The 17,674-nt window shown below is 27.3% G+C and overlaps 1 protein-coding gene across 2 annotated transcripts in view; it reads left to right on the forward strand.

Moving 5' to 3' along the window:
• LOC136988895 (cytochrome P450 3A24-like) overlaps window positions 1–17,674 on the forward strand; it is a 31,816-nt gene that overhangs the window by 3,034 nt on the left and 11,108 nt on the right. The window contains exons 1-6 of one of the 2 annotated variants that reach the window (XM_067286904.1): window positions 852–975; window positions 3,784–3,886; window positions 10,256–10,308; window positions 12,843–12,939; window positions 14,630–14,746; window positions 16,041–16,135. In XM_067286904.1, coding sequence (XP_067143005.1) covers window positions 905–975; window positions 3,784–3,886; window positions 10,256–10,308; window positions 12,843–12,939; window positions 14,630–14,746; window positions 16,041–16,135 — 536 coding nt within the window. In that variant the 5' untranslated portion in view covers window positions 852–904. Of the gene's footprint in view, window positions 1–851; window positions 976–3,783; window positions 3,887–10,255; window positions 10,309–12,842; window positions 12,940–14,629; window positions 14,747–16,040; window positions 16,136–17,674 lie in introns of those variants that run through there. The other variant, XM_067286903.1, reaches the window with a different exon arrangement.

Consider the following 17,674-nt stretch of genomic DNA (forward strand, 5'->3'; position numbering starts at 1 on the left):
TCTCCCTATTCTTTTATGTAAGAATACGATTAAACAATATGAATAAGATAATAAATAAATAGTTCTTTATTTCTTTCTTTTCTTTCTCACATTATTTATCACTGAATACAGAGAATCCAAATAATTAATTAAGAGCATGTTTACAAATGTAGGAAAGTAAAATAAAATGTAGTTTTCGTACTGCATTTTATTTTACTAAATTATCATTACTGATCAGTCAAAAGAAACGTTTGCCTTGTCAAACATCTTTATTTTTAAATCGCCGTTTAGCCATAGAGGAATTTTGGGTTTGTTATAGGGGATAAGCAATCTATACCAAAAGAGAATGTTGTCACTATATTATTTTTAATTTCCGTTCAAAAGAATATTTAAATAAAGTCTTTATATAAATATTATTTTAAGAATTACTTTTATTTAGATCGAAACACGACTATTTATTTTGTCCATGAACTGTAGTTGATGATTAAAATTATCTTTAACGATGATTGCTTGAAAAATTTAGTCATGAGAATGAAATTAGTTTTGCTCGAAAATGTTATGTATAGAATAATTCTATTTCTACATAAGTTACATTCTTTTGAAAAAAAAAAAAATGAAGTTTTCAATTTATAGAGTTGGGATTGAACTGAAAAAAAAAACTAAACTGCATTTAAAAATAAATATCCGTATATTACGTTGATTGTTCTAACGTCCATTTAAATTGATTCTGAAAACTAATAACACCTTCATGTGTTATCATGCACGCATAAAAATTGTATTGTAGCATAAATGAAAATATATTTTCTAGATGGCAGTCGTTACATTGACGTAGGAACTCTACTTATACCGGATGTACAAAGTTACGTTATATAGATTGTTAAATAATTACTTTCCTGGTTGACAATTCACTTGTCTCGCGGACATCATGGAATTATTAGAAATTTGTAACTATAAGTGGTTTATATTCTTTGTATTGGTGCTTATTTTCAGTGTTTTGTAAGTAATAAATGTAATAATTTTATTCTCTATTTGTCTAATTATTACGATTAATATAAAGTTAGTTGCCATATAATACGTAAACATTTATGTCGATATAGGAATACCACGCTAAGTCGAAGTGTAAGATTTAAGAAGATCGTATTATATGGAAAACCCGATATAATGCGCCCAGGAATTTCAGACAACCTATAACTAATGCAATTATATTATATTTACAAATATTTACAATTATATTATTAACTCTCCCATCAGTGAGGTTTTACTGCAATTATAATGCGTTAGTTTTAAAAGTTTCTACCGAATAAGTTTTGATAAATTACATGAGTAAACGATAATCTAATATCACCTCATTATTATTTTAATTAAGCTTATAAAGTTATATTTTATTTAGAAATTACATAAATTTTACTTAACTTTATTCTTGAGCTGATTATCTACTGACAAGAATTTCGTCTTTTTAGTTGAATTTAATTATGTGGAGTTATTAGAGTCACTTAAGTGAGTTATTACAAGATAAATTTTACTCAATCTATTATATGCAAGCTACAGTATATAAAATAATCCTGGCTTAGTGATATGAACAATATTAATAAATTCTTTCATCAATATTTTCACAATAAGATTATTATTTATTTTATTTATTAATATTATTATTATTATATATTTTTAAACTTATAGATATCATTTTTTATTTTAGATAAAAGTTTATTTTTGTGATAAGCTGCTAAAATATTTAATATCTTGCATAAATAAAACTATTTCTTATCTTTATAGAATTAACCAACATTTAATTATATAACTTTAATTACTGAGGCATAGAATATAATTGTAGGCTATACAAAATAAGAGGTGCTATTAAATAAAATAGGTAGATTTGATGCAATATCACTTTTCCAATTAAAAAATACTTAATTAAACTCAATTTATACTTAATGATATTTTTTAAACATTTTAGTAGCTTGCTTTACCTATAAATAATAATATATTGAAATTTTAATCCATCGTGTTTAGAATTTCTTCACCACTAAGGAATGATTTGACTTGAAATAACTTAATTAATAAAGTTAATCCATAACTATTTATTATTTATTTAATGTTTCTTAATAACAAAATTTGGGATAAAAATAATGTTTTCTTATAGTCAAACTTCATTTTTCCAGTTACAATTCCTGGAATTTCTGAGCGATGTAGCGGTATACGTTTAGAGTTGACACAGTTGCTTGCATGTTTTAATTTTCGACATTACCTCTAAAGTGAAGTTATTTTTATTATTGCGTTATTTAGTAAGTGGGTGAAAGTAGTTTATACTAATACCGTTATATAATTTATTATATAAATGGGCGTAATAGAATAGTTTTCCTGGTAGAGGAAGAGTTACTATACAAACAAGTATCGATGCTTGACCTTGATTCAGTCGATTCTTTTTGTTAGTGACATAAAAAACGCAAGCTGTATAATATAATGTTTTCATAGGTAAAAATACGCTTGTCTTGTAGTTTAGAATTTAAGTTGAGCCTTGAAATGTATATTAAATTTATTCTATCAGTTTTAAATATATTTTTATAAATAACTTAAAATTCCTAAACTTTAAATATATAATTGCATTTGCATACGCTGTATGGATAAAGTAATAACAAAAGGCTAAATATTCTCAAATAAAAACTTACATAGGCTAATACTTAATTATTAATCAATACTTGTGGTTAATGTGACTCCATATGTTATGAGGAAATATTAAAACAGTTTTTATATTATTAATTATTATAAAGGAACCAAAAGTTTAATTTTAAGGACAGAGTTGAGTTTTATAAAAAAAAACTAATAGAATTTTTGCTCTTAATTAGCATTTAAGTCTGACTCCACTCGACATATGACAAGTTATTCCTTCTATCTCCCCACCTCTTGGACCTGTAACCTCCAAAATTTATCATCAGTCTTCCTAATATATAAATCCCCCTGCAAAATTTCAGAAATTTTCGACAAAAGGCACAGGAATTACTACGCTTGAAAGTATGTGAATAAAATCTTGCTATCTACCTAGACACACAATAACATCCATACATACAAGAAAAGAAACCCAAATATTTTTGCATTTCTTGACGTTTGAAAATTTATTTTGACTCAAGGGTCCTGAACCTGAGTAAAAAAATGTAAAAAATCTTATGTGGGCATGTTTTGACCGATCGCCACATTTTCTCTCTGTTATGCATAACAGAGTCCTTGGGACCTTGAAACGTCAAGAAACAGCGAGGAAAATAAAAATATGAAAACAATTCGATCTTCACATTTATTATTGTATATTTTACTGTATCTTATGTAACAATAACATGTGGCATTCAGAATCGTTTGTTCTAAATGATTTATATGCAACATCTCTTACTTCCGTAATTGTTTCGAGCACTGTATTTCTTTTAATAAGTAAATAATAAATAACTAAATACTGTAATTGTATATTTAATTGATTGTGTAATTTATTAATGATTTTTTAATACAATTTTTAAATACTATCCAATTATAATATACATTTTTGAGATATTTTAATAAATATTTAATACGTCCACTTGTCAATTTTGATTTTGACAAATAAGATATTAAAATATAGTCAAATATAATATAAAGAGTAAAAAACGTTTCCGATCTCTGGACTAATAACTCATGCCCAACAAACCGATACAAATCCTTCAATTATCCAATTCTTTAAATTCGGATATCAAAATATCTTGATGTTTGATAACATACTGATTTTAATATTTTTATTTTCAGAGAAAATGTAATATAATCTGATAGGCAATTGTATCTTTTCAGATATGTCAACAAATATTTTAACTTTTGGGAGAAGCATGGAATTCCTACCCCAACAACTAATATTTGGTCTTTCTTAACAGGATTATATCATTTTATAAATGTGGTAATTCGATTTTAAACTTTTTATTATTAACTGTTAAGTCATAAAACGCTTTCTGAATTAAATAATATCATTACACATTCAAAAAATATATTATCAGTGTTTTAAGAGAGTTCCTAAAATCTTTTTCAACATTATAGATTACTTTCAGTTTTCTGAATTATTAACTTTACAGATAAATTCTTAACATAGAAAATCTTAAAAGGCAAGACCAAGTTGTTTTTATACTTGGAACAGTTTGCCAGATACTTTTATTCAATTAAAAACTTATTCATTCCATCGCAAACTTAAAAAATTCTTATAAAATACCTGGACCATTTCGTGAAGTCGTAGAATTTTCACGAGTAGTTGGGTTCTCCAACTTTGTTTTGGAATATTCTTTAGTTCTCGAGAAATTACAATAAAAGAGAGAAAATTAAAATAAATATGAAATTTTAGACGGCCATCTATCGACATAAATCGAATTTAAATTTCCCGCCGTCATCTGATTGGTTAAAAAAATTAATATTCCTAATTGGCTCGCGTCAGAAAAAAGTAGGTGTGACTTCTGTAAATGACGCTATCGGGAGAGCACCGATGCAACCGGAAAAAGTAAACAGCCTACGTCATTAGTCTAACGGTCCTTGTCTGACCTACTTTTCGTAGAATCAACATTAGAGTAAGCTGTAGTAAAACGTAGTAGTTTATAGTAAAACGGTCTTCTCTAATATTCATAGTACTTTGTAAAGCTTGGATTTCAATTTAATAAGTATTATTTAGTTCAGAAACATTATAAATACATCATTAAGTAGGAGAATAACGAAAAACTTTATTTTTTAGTATAATACAATTTACAAAATCGAAAGTTCGTATATCGTAATATTATAAAAAACTACATCGAAACATACAAAGTCACCTAATTTACTTAAATTCAGTTCATTATACAACTGTCGATACTCTTGCCTTCCTCAGTTTCCTCAAAACAAAATTCGAAAACTTCAATTAATCCTATAAATATTTAAGCGCCATTACTATTCGAATTAACTGTAATTACAAATATAAATGAAAAATATTTTCGACATAAATCCTAGGCAATAATTATCAAAACAAAATTCTTCAAGTATAAATTTTTCTGTATAAATGTCAGCGACCCAATGTGTGACCTACTTTCTCTAACGTAGTAAAACAAAGTAAGTTGCAGTATAACAATACACATAAACACAAATAAATTATTAGCTCAATAATACATACTTTAATTTATATCCATATGTTATATCCAAAAGTCAGTTCTCCCAAATTGTCGAAAAATAAATTATTTTCAACTTTTCTTTTTGTAAAGTAGCATATTCTGAAAAACAAGTTCTATATTCAGCGTAAAATTTCCACCTTTTATCCGTTAAAAACAACGCAAAATGTATGGATCCACGTAATGAAAAAATTATCGCAGTGAACTTCCAAAAAACCAGAAACACAGATACACCAGACTGCACTGTACAAAATTTTCCCACGAACTGATTCATATTTTAATGCACCTGTGAATAATTTTATCACATGACGAAAAGTTTTTGAATAAAAGCTAAAAGTTTTTAAAAATTCTTTCATAAAATTCGATGAATTTAATTAATACACAATATCTAGATCTGTTTAATAAAGATTAATAATTTTCCATTATAATTATGCAAATTAGATATAAAAAAGATCATCGCGCAAATTCTCCCGCGAACCATGGATGACTCTTACGTCATCTGGATTGAAGTTTCCTGCAAAATAGTGAAAATTTATATATAATTATTTTACTAATCCAGCCAAATTTAAATAATATAAAATGGCTAGATCTGTTTAATAAAGATTAGTAATGTACTATCATTAATATGCAAATTAGATATGACAAAGATCACTGTGGGAAAATTCCCGCCAAGATAAAAATAGCTTTCGGTCACGTGATCACCAAGAAATACGCCTTAAATTTAATGTTTGTGTACAAATTAATACATTTTAACTAATGTCATTGTTTAAAATTTAATGTTTCTGTAAAAATTAGTAAATTGTAACAAATTTCATCAAAGACAACAGAATAATTTTCAGCTCATAAAAACTCTACAATAAATGATTATTTCTTCGAAAGACGTCGATATGCACGAATAAATAATAAATATGCAATAATGCTTTTATCCATTTTAAGTGGATATTGTAAAAATTAAGCTATTTAATTTGTTTGGCTTTTATAATTTAGTTTCCGAATATTTTACTGTGAAATTCCATTTAGAAACAGAAACAAAGTAGGAACAGGCTGAAATTGACAACAAATTATAAGCTCTGTTCTGGGGATGTAAGCTTGTTTGTCCCCATCTTTGATATAATTTGTTTTTTTCTGTATTTTCACTCAATTTACGTAAAAATTATTCTATTGTCCTGTTTATAATTAATAGCTTGTCTTTGTTTCTGTTTACTAAATGGAATTTCACAGTAAAATATTCGGAAACTAAATTATAAAAGCCAAACAAATTAAATAGCTTAATTTTTACAATATCCACTTAAAATGGATAAAAGCATTATTGCATATTTATTATTTATTCGTGCATATCGACGTCTTTCGAAGAAATAATCATTTATTGTAGAGTTTTTATGAGCTGAAAATTATTCTGTTGTCTTTGATGAAATTTGTTACAATTTACTAATTTTTACAGAAACATTAAATTTTAAACAATGACATTAGTTAAAATGTATTAATTTGTACACAAACATTAAATTTAAGGCGTATTTCTTGGTGATCACGTGACCGAAAGCTATTTTTATCTTGGCGGGAATTTTCCCACAGTGATCTTTGTCATATCTAATTTGCATATTAATGATAGTACATTACTAATCTTTATTAAACAGATCTAGCCATTTTATGTTATTTAAATTTGGCTGGATTAGTAAAATAATTATATAAAAATTTTCACTATTTTGCAGGAAACTTCAATCCAGATGACGTAAGAGTCATCCATGGTTCGCGGGAGAATTTGCGCGATGATCTTTTTTATATCTAATTTGCATAATTATAATGGAAAATTATTAATCTTTATTAAACAGATCTAGATATTGTGTATTAATTAAATTCATCGGATTTTATGAAAGAATTTTTAAAAACTTTTAGCTTTTATTCAAAAACTTTTCGTCATGTGATGAAATTATTCACAGGTGCATTAAAATATGAATCAGTTCGTGGGAAAATTTTGTACAGTGCAGTCTGGTGTATCTGTGTTTCTGGTTTTTTGGAAGTTCACTGCGATAATTTTTTATTACGTGGATCCATACATTTTGCGTTGTTTTTAACGGATAAAAGGTGGAAATTTTACGCTGAATATAGAACTTGTTTTTCAGAATATGCTACTTTACAAAAAGAAAAGTTGAAAATAATTTATTTTTCGACAATTTGGGAGAACTGACTTTTGGATATAACATATGGATATAAATGAAAGTATGTATTATTGAGCTACTAATTTATTTGTGTTTATGTGTATTGTTGTACTGCAACTTACTTTGTTTTACTACGTTAGAGAAAGTAGGTCACACATTGGATTTCTGACATAAAACTGTCGCTTTTTCAGAGTGAAGCGGACCTTCTCAATGAAGTGTGTTTTAGGGAAGTTATGCTTTCTTTTTCTGATGCATGCCAATTGTGAAAATTGTTTTTAAAATTAAATATCGGTCAATGACGATAACATATGTTATAAATGTGAAGATGAATATAAAAATATTTCTACATTTTTTTATTGTTTTGTTGTTTCTTAAAGATTAATTTATTTAAATTTATTATATGTCAAGTAAGTTTATTTACAAAACGCTAATATTTTAATTCGCTTTAATATTTCGGTGTAAATTTGAACAAGGAATTTTAAAATTTTAAATAAACGATATACTGAAATTTTCTTTTATTTACAATGATTACGTCACTTCTACAGAAAGTAGAACACGAGACGACCTTCACCCACATTTCAGTCTGGGGGGAAAGGCCGCCAGGCGTCGTAGTTGTAAACGTAACAACTTTTACGTCATCTATTGTTGTGGATGAAATTCGTTAACTGTCAATTACATTTTCTTGAATTTGATTCGAAGGTTGAAAAAAATCGTCATGACTTAAATGCCTAAAACTTTAAAAAATTATATAAAATTGAAAATAAATTAAAAACTTTTGAAAAAATCGTATCGGATAGAAAATCAAAAAAGAATTTAATATAAATTTGAAAAAAAAATTTTAGCAAAAAATTACCGCGAAAAAAATTCATATATAAAAAAATTATGTGACAATAAAGAACGATTTTTTCTTTACAAGACGTAACTGTTTAAAATTTTTTTTCCTAAACGGAAACGAGAAAAACGCGTGGGAAAATTCTTAAAAATTTTCCCACGGTTTACCTCCACAACTAACTGGTAGCGCGGCGTCCGACTGTTCCACTGTTAAGAGGTTAAACTTCTGTCGATTTTCGGGTCGACATATTTTTGTGAACAGACACTTTCAAACATGAATTTACTGATATTCTTAGTTTATTTTTAATAACTAAGAAATCAACTGAACAGTGTGAGAATGCAGTCTTGTTTGAAAATAAAAGTAACGTCTTATTTACCGAATTTTGACAAACTTTCTCGAGAAATTCAGCAACAAAAATCTCATTTGAAACGATTGATATTTATTGTTTTTATCGTTTTTATCAAATTTTCTATTTCAATTTTATTATTCATACAAGTTGAATATATTATAAAATATTTGAAATCCCAAGATATTTTTGATCAAATAAAAATATTAATTTATATGTAAGAATTTTTAAAATAATTTATTTTTACTTTAATAATTATATTTTATATTTACAACTGTGAGGTTAACCGAGGGTAGAAGATGGAGTATGATTCCTATCTTCTCTACCTCTTAACGGCACAAGACCTTGAGGTCTGACCTCGGTTGTCGAAAGGATGATTAAGGCTCGAGCGGTCAATGATTAGTTACGGATTTGGGATCGTAAGATCCCGTTTACGTCAGGAACTGACACCAATCTATCAAACTTCTCGCGGATAGATACGCATTATTTTCCGAATCGTGGGATGCCAGATGGTGGCAATGGAGGAAGAAACGCACACTCTTCTAATATTAAACAAAAATACCCGTTTATTTTGAGATTGATAGGGAATACATCAATTAACATATTTGGAAGTATTTATATCATCGAATCGAATTATTAAACCGCGTCTCGAGTGATTGGAGAGAGAGAGTTTACAAAACATCGCGAGTAGGATAAATACCTTAGTGATCCTGAGATTTGCACAAAGTCCGAGGAACGAGAGTTCGCTTGAAAATAAGAGTCAATGGACTGTAGATAGATGGGATGGACGGCTTCAACGGCGGGAGATGATAATCCACGGCACACACACACTTGACAGTTGTCGAAACTCTTTTCTCACGTTGCGTCATCGTTCGTTTTCCTTTTATTTCGGGATCTCGGGTTCGAGATTTTGTGAAGTACGTCAAGGGTGGAAGTCCTTTTTGACCAATGGTGAATTACATGATATAATTATTTTTCAACAGTTAACTCATCTTCTACAAGGAAGTATTACCGTGGGAACGATGGTTTATGATTAATTTTTACGAGAAAATTTGTCGGGTGTTTTTCCGTTTTTTTGTTTCTGTGTTTGATTTAACCCTAACTGTCGAAAATCGGTTGGCAAATAAAATAAAAATTCGTTATTCTTATATTCGGGCCTTCACACAACTATTATAACATTGATAATATATAATTGAATTGCAGTGTATTTTTATTACAACCCATTTAAAGAAAGCACAAATAAACTCATTTTAATACAAAAAACACGTGTTACGCTCAATTTTAAAACATGTATATTTTATAATTCAAGTTGCTGACTTGCAGCTCTGTAAGTATTATTTTGGTAAATATAATACTGAAATGGTTCTTTAAGAAAAAAACGTTTCCGACCTCTGGACTAATAACTGATGCCCAACAAGCCGATACAAATCATTCAAATATCCCACTGTGTATCGTTCGCGAACTATTAATTGTCAATCGGGATATCTATGTATCGATTTTTGGAAGTGTGTAAATTAATTGAAAAGATCTTATTTTTGAAATACATATTTTCTTTCGTGTAATCTTACCGTGAAATGCTGCAATGAAATGCAAGATATAATCCTCTAAAAAATTAGTTAATAGTTAGTTAATAGTCGATGTAATATTATTGAGACAATTGTGTTGAGTCAAACTATTTGTGTATTAATGTTATTTTTATTTTTTCAGAACGCTCAACAAAAATATTTTGGCTATTACAATTTTAAACCATTGATTTAATGTATTTGATATATGATATTGATTTAAACCATTTGTTTTTTTTTATTTTTTCTAGCCATTGCATATATTGCAAGTAGAGAGTTATAAAAAATATGGCCGAATATATGGGTGAGTTCATTATAAGTTTCATTTTCAGTATTTTACATTAAAATATGTATAAATATGCAATTTTTTAGTGTCAAAACAACGAATTCATTAGTTCGCTAGTTGAATATTTTCTTAAAATTCAACAACATGTATAGAAATTGCGTTCGGTAGACATACACATTGTATTCGGTGTACATATACAGAGCAACTTTTAGTTTATTAAAATAAATGTACCGTTGATAACAAATCTACTACTAAATAAACTCAATAAACTCAATAATTTTTGGAATTATGAAAACAATTTTCTTTCATTATCCTAATATGTAACTGTAATAAATGTAATATTTTAATTGATATGTAATTTCCATAAGGACAAATACAGGTACTGTACGTAAAAATTAATCTTTTCCTTTGTTATTCATTTCTTTCATCGAGTTTAACTTTGTAATTTTTCCCTATAAAATTTTGGACTAAAATTTATTGTGATATCCAAATTTTGTGGCATTCCGATTGTTTGATAGAATTCTAGAACGTCATAAATAGGAAATGTGTAATTAAACTACTCTGTAATTGTTACTTTAAATATTAAATACAGAAGGAGGTTATGATGTGGTCCTCAGGAATTTCTACAATACTATTTATGTTCTTAAATCTTAGTATGAATCTTTATTGAAGAAAGAGAGAAAGCGCGCTTCTCAAATGTTTTCAAGATAATTAAAGTTAAAGCATCTGAAAGGCTTTTCAATAAGTTTTATCGAGGACCGTGCGGTTCGGCGGTAACGTGCCTTACATTTGCGAGATAGCTGATTTGATTTTCAATAACAGAATTTTTTCAAATTAATGCAATTTTTAAGTATAACAACCGTATTTTACATGTTTTTGTTTATTTTATCTGTTTATTTTTTACTAAAAATGTGCATTTTCTCTTCGTTGAAAATTCGCTTTCGGAATTGCTGTTTGTTAGTAAATTTAACGGTAATTTTTAAAACTCATTCTTTTATAGTTTGATTGTATTATTTTGAAGTTATAACTTTATTTTATTCTTACTGTCTGTTTTATCAGCTTTGAAAACAAAATATTATATAATTATAATACAAACAATAATAAACCAGAGATGTAACATTGTTAGGCTATAGCAATTCAATATGATAATGGTAATTATTTATAACTAATAATTTTCTGAATTTATTCAATTGCTTAAATAAAAAATTATTCACAATATTCCCAAAAGTAAAAATCTTTAAATTTATTTTTAACAAACAGCAATTTTAACAAAAATTTCCGAATAAGAAAAAATGCACATTTTGAATAGAAAATGAATAGAAAAAATGGCATAAATCCATGTAATTTAAGATTATTTTATGTAAAAACTGCATTGATTTCAAAAGAAAAATGATTAGTCATTGAGATGAAATTCAGCCATCTCGGAAATATCAGTAAAGCATATTGCCGCGCGGTTTTCGACGAAATGTTCGCAAAACTTACTCATAAGTCGCTTGGCTTTTTAAACCGATTTTCTTGATAACGTTTGAAAAATGCATTTTCTTTCTTTGCTGATTAAAGATTCATACTCCAAGGCTTATCAGCACAAACAGTATCATTAAAATCCAGGTGGACAACATCGTAGCCTCCCCTCGTTTGCTGTTGTGTTTATCAGGCGGTATAAATCAGTTCAGCGCAATTGAAAATTCTACTTGAAAGTATAACCGAAAGTATACATATGAAGCTTCTTTCCAGGCGTTACTCAATCATCGGACGCGATAACGTAACATTATGAGATTGCGAATATAGGGCAGGCCCGGGTAAAGTTCTATTTCATGTCTCAAGTTTAAGGAGACCAGGAAGAAAGCAATGACATATCTACCGGAGTGACTGGGATGACCATGACTCTTCGGTAGATATGTCGTTGCTTTCTTTCTGACCTCCTTAAACTCCTGTTCGAGTGCCAGGAAAATCGAAAAGGGCCCTTTCCAGTTTTATTTTATTATTTTCTTATTAACAATTTCAACTGGTTAGTACACTAATAAAAAAATAATCTTTTGCATTAATTGGCTGAAATTTTGAACAGTTATTTAACTTTACATTTATCATTTTTATTGTTTCGTTTTTAACAAAAAACTATATTAGTTTGAAATTTATTACGGTAACATTAAGGAGTAAAAAGTTTATTAATAAACAAAACCAATAACTTTTCATTGAAATAAATTTTAGTAAAGATGTTATTATTAAAATTTCTGAAAACAACTATGTGTATGTACTCCTATTGGTATGTACGAAGAAAGGTACTACAACTCTGTATATACAAGAGCTCTGGTAAAATGCGAAGGAAAAAGGTTGAGAACCGCTTATCTCAGTTACAATTATTATTAATAACACAGACATAATAAATTAGAAAAGCGCTTGTTTATATACAAATAAATGAAAGACTTATCTATTTTCACATCAACGCTAGATAAACACCAATGGAAAGACATTTTACAATCAATAAAATCAGTTTGCTTTATAAATTTGTTTTAAATAATAAAGTAAATTAAAATTTGTTTTATATTTTTCAGCATTTTCTTCGGTTTAAAACCTCAACTTGTCATCGCGGATCCTCAAATTGTTAAGAATATATTAGTTAAAGATTTTAACATGTTTCATAATAGAATGGTAAGTTTAATTAAACATAAATAAAAATTCATCTTATTGTATTTTAAATTAAAACATAAACACAACGCTTGTAAAACATATGACTAAGAATCAAAATTCAAAACTGAAAATCCTACTAAAATTTTGAATACAAAATTAGCTAAACTTACTTATATTTTGTTAAAACTTTACGAAAACAATAATAATAATAATTCTGGAACGTAAGCCGAAGAGAGGTTGACGTTAACCGATATATATTAGTACATTATATACGCCTAAATTCAGTATCTCTGACTACAAAAAGTCTAACGGTAAGTGTTAACTGTGTTTCCCTGAAGCAAAATGTGTACATTGAAGTATAGAGTTCATGCCAGAACATAAAATATACCTAATACTAACCGGCAGTTGATTTAACGAGTACCACTGTACGTACTGTACATTCAATTAAAACTTTCGAAAATATAAAAGATTCATTTATCTTTATTTTCCAGTTTACGAGATGTATAGTAGAGAACATTTAAAATTTCTTGGTACTGTATAACATCTAAAATTAATGTGTGAAATGTAATTAGTATAAAATAATTTATTACATAAATTTCAATTAAAATTATATTGAATAATAATAATTTTGATTTATTTTTCCTTTTAATAACTTTATAAAACTCGCTTATATTAAAGTGCACTTATAAATTTAATACGCTATTTATGCAATTACGTTTTATATACACTTGAATCATAACTTGTTGAAAAAAATATATCTTTTAAACTTATTGATAAAATTTATTTCTTGATTTAATTATCGATTATAAAAATTTCTTAATTGACAGTTCTATTTAACAAAGTTACTCTAACTGTAGATCAATTGTTTACTATTGATGAGATATGTCGATTTGATCTTCATGAACTTTCCTTCTATACATCTTATTCATAATGTTTAAATGAGAAATGGGACAAGGTTTTGTTTAAATATGTTTTCAGTCATAAATCTTAGTTTCTAATTAGGATGATTCTTTATAAAACTTGTCAGAATTCAAATTGATAAATCGTTAAAGAATTTTTATAATTTATCAATATATTTCTAATAGAATTTCCTTTATCGCATTTTCAAATGTTTAATTTAAACTTATCTTATTATTTGAGTGTAAAATAAATTATTTAAAGGTTGTTAGTGAAATGACAACATGTATAGATCAAATAAAAGAACATAAGACGATGTGAATTCTCTTTAAACTGTGAAAGATGTTTCTAATGAAATTTAAATCGAATAATCTCGCTGTTTTCTAAGTAATTTGTGCCGATTTTGCTTCTCCATAATACCGATATGTGTTATTTAATTATTTTATTTTTCTATGATACCCATAATAGTCATAGACTAATAATGCCAACATCTTAACAGAATATAAGAAAAACACGAAAAATCTACTCTAGTTTTAGTTTAACTAAAATTATTCAACTGCAATTATTCTTAAAATATTAGTAGTGTTTAGGAAACATTTCTATTTTAAATTATAAAGTATATACATATTCAAAGTATACTGTAGAACTAATAATTTGCACAAAATAAATAATAGATTACTTATGATATATATTTATTTTTATGAGAATTATGAAAATAGTTACGATTAAAAGAACAAAAAACATTGAAATTTAATTGTTAATATACATATAAGTAAATTGTTATAACAAATATTAAACTATACTTTTCTTTCAGAAATTTAAAGTTGGAAATCCAGTTTTCGACAACATGTTGAGTGTTCTAACAGATGAAGATTGGAAAAGAATTCGATGTATTATGAGCCCAACTTTTACTAGTAGCAGAATGAGAAGAGTAAATGAAATTTTATATCTTAATGACATTTTCTTTTAATTTTGAATAATAACCTTTGTCTTATTTGTAAATATATGCTAGCAATTATTTATTGTGACATCATCACAATGCCGGGTTTAATTTTTTTATCATTGTTGCTTAAGTTGTTTAATTTAAAATATATGCTGTAATTTTTTGAATTCGAAGGTGAAGGATTAGAGCCCAGTATGTGGCATGCTTCGGCCTTTTGCCAGCACAAAGCATTTATAGAAAATTGTCAGTAGACAGGTCTGTTTTATTATTCTGTATCTCGCAGATTTTCCCCCATTGACAAGATATAGTCTTACCACTTTTCTATTGCTTTCTATTACCAATACAAATGCCTGAAAATCTTCTTTACACTTATATGGGAATGGGTGAAAAAATATGGTTTCTTACGATTTACATCTGTTCATTATTTGTTCGAGATGTTTGCATACAAGCCTATTGTAAAAATTTCACACATAAAATACAGTAAGTGAAAAACGTTCTCTAAATATGTGATTATGCTTCCATTATACTTTAGTAAAACGGAAGTATAGATAACATCCTTGGAGATAAACTTTCAATGATAAACGAACACGATCTAGAACAGAGCGTAGATGTGATAAGTATCCAAATAAAACAGAATTAATTAAATTTAGTTGTTAGTGTAGTAGGATAGTTCTTCCCTTTTTTCTTTTTTGCACTCATTTTATATAATTTTCAGAAACCTTTAATCTTATTTTCGGTTTTATTATATTGCCAAAATTCTTATTAATTTTATTGTAAGGCAAAAATAGAGACAACACGAGTTTCCGGCTTTTGCATCTATACTTCTCCGTATTTGGAGTCGAAATAGCATGAATTATTTCATTTTATCCACGTGTCATAGGTTCCAGCATTAAAAGAACATTCGTTAGATTAATGTAATCGTTTTACTGAAAAATATTTGAAGTTTCTACGTCTAAAAGGTTTCTGCCTTACTCAGGTTCTTGCTATTGTACGTTTTACTGTAATGTGTGAGTTCAGATTATACACATTTATATTTAAAAGAGATCCTTAATATGATGTTTAATTAATATACTTTATATTTATTTCTATTGAATATTTCTAAAGATAAATTTGAAGACATTCATTCTGAGTAGAAATTTTTCAAGCAATTGAATTAACCAGGAGTTTTATATATTTTATAATGAAATAATCAGCATGAATATATTATATAGTCCAATAATAAAGATATATTTTATAAAGGATTTATTAAGTTTTCATATATATTAACGTAGAAATTTTTCAGATGGCATATTTGATAAGAGAGTGTGCAGAGAGATTCATAGAGAAATTGAAAAAAAAGGTTCCAATTAATGAAAATCAGACCTTGGATTGTAAAAGGTAACATAAATATAGAATTTACAATATTATAAATCAATCAATAAAATTTCATTATTTAATTTATGTTTAGATCATTTTCTCAAGAATTATGCATAATTTTCAAAATAATTGAAAAAGCAAATACCATGAATTTACAATCCTAATCTGTTAGAGATGAAAAATATTTTAAAAATGTAAATTTTTTCTTAACAGATATTTAAAATGTATGGATTAATTTGTCATGGGAATGACCCATGAATTATAGCAGTGTTCCGCAACCTTTTCCTACTTGCGGCAAACCCATGACTCAACACAGCACACCAAAATGTTATTACCCTGAAAAACGTACGATATGATACTATTAATAGAATTACGTAATGCCACTAACCTATTATTATTATTAATATTAAACAGACATCAACACCTGTGAGCAAATTTATTTTACATTTAATAGAGAGGTTGCGGCTGAAGTTTTCAACGCGGAAACGTGAAAGTTAAAAGTTCAGCGCCGCTTTCCTGTAAGCCTAGAAGTTTCATGGCGTTTGGAACTTCAGTGGAATCATGCTCGACGTTCCAAACGCCATTGTTAAACTTCTAGGCTTACAGGAAAGCAGCGCTGAACGTCCGACTTTCACGTTTGTGCGTTGGAAACTTCGGCCGCAACCTCTCTAATTTCTTAGAATACATAAAAATGCGTGACTTGTAATAAAGAATAAACAAACGTCATGACATTTCATCAGTGCTGCGTCAGAGAATGAAATACAAGCATAAGAAACACACCAACTGTGATAAAAAAATATATAAATAAAACTTGACAATTAATAAAATATGTAAAACTTCATGTCACACATTTCACCTTGTGCACCGGTGTGCACGCGGCACACCGGTTGCGGAACACTGAACTATATTATTCGATTGTGGTTTTATATTCTTTCAGAGAGTAAAATTATTTATTGAATCAAAACAACCTGATATTTGAAGTGTTAGTAGGATCGAATGAAAGTATTTCCAATAAAATTATTGATTATTATTTACTCTAATCTGATAAATATTTAATAATTTAAATTATTATAAAGATACTATATAGAAAACATTAAATTTGCCATACCTCATTTAATATGTAAAATTCAATTTCTATAAGAACTTTATTAAAAAATTCTTTAATTAAAATTTTTACGCATTATAATAAAAGCATAAAAGTTATGAATTGCATTTTTGATAATAACTGGTTATTTTAAAATAACATTTTTGTTAATAACATGAGATTGAAAAATAATTAGAAATCAATATAAATGCTTGTAGAATAATAGAATTAATTATATTATTCTATTATTAGATATTTTATACCTAATAATATCTGTCGCAAGTATCTTAATAAATAATTTATTAAGCCAATTTCATCTGAAATCAAACATCTGCAATTGTTGGACTTTGATTTTTGCCGTAGCAAATTCTGTATACATGAGTATTTATATATGCGAGTAGTAAACTCGTATACATAAATGTGTACAGTATAAGGATATGCTTTGGGATAGTAAATTGTGGTTTAACTGTTTTTTT

Source organism: Centruroides vittatus, unplaced genomic scaffold (genome assembly GCF_030686945.1).
Source record: "Centruroides vittatus isolate TY-2023 unplaced genomic scaffold, ASM3068694v2 scaffold_386, whole genome shotgun sequence".
Taxonomy (NCBI): Eukaryota; Metazoa; Arthropoda; class Arachnida; order Scorpiones; family Buthidae; genus Centruroides; species Centruroides vittatus.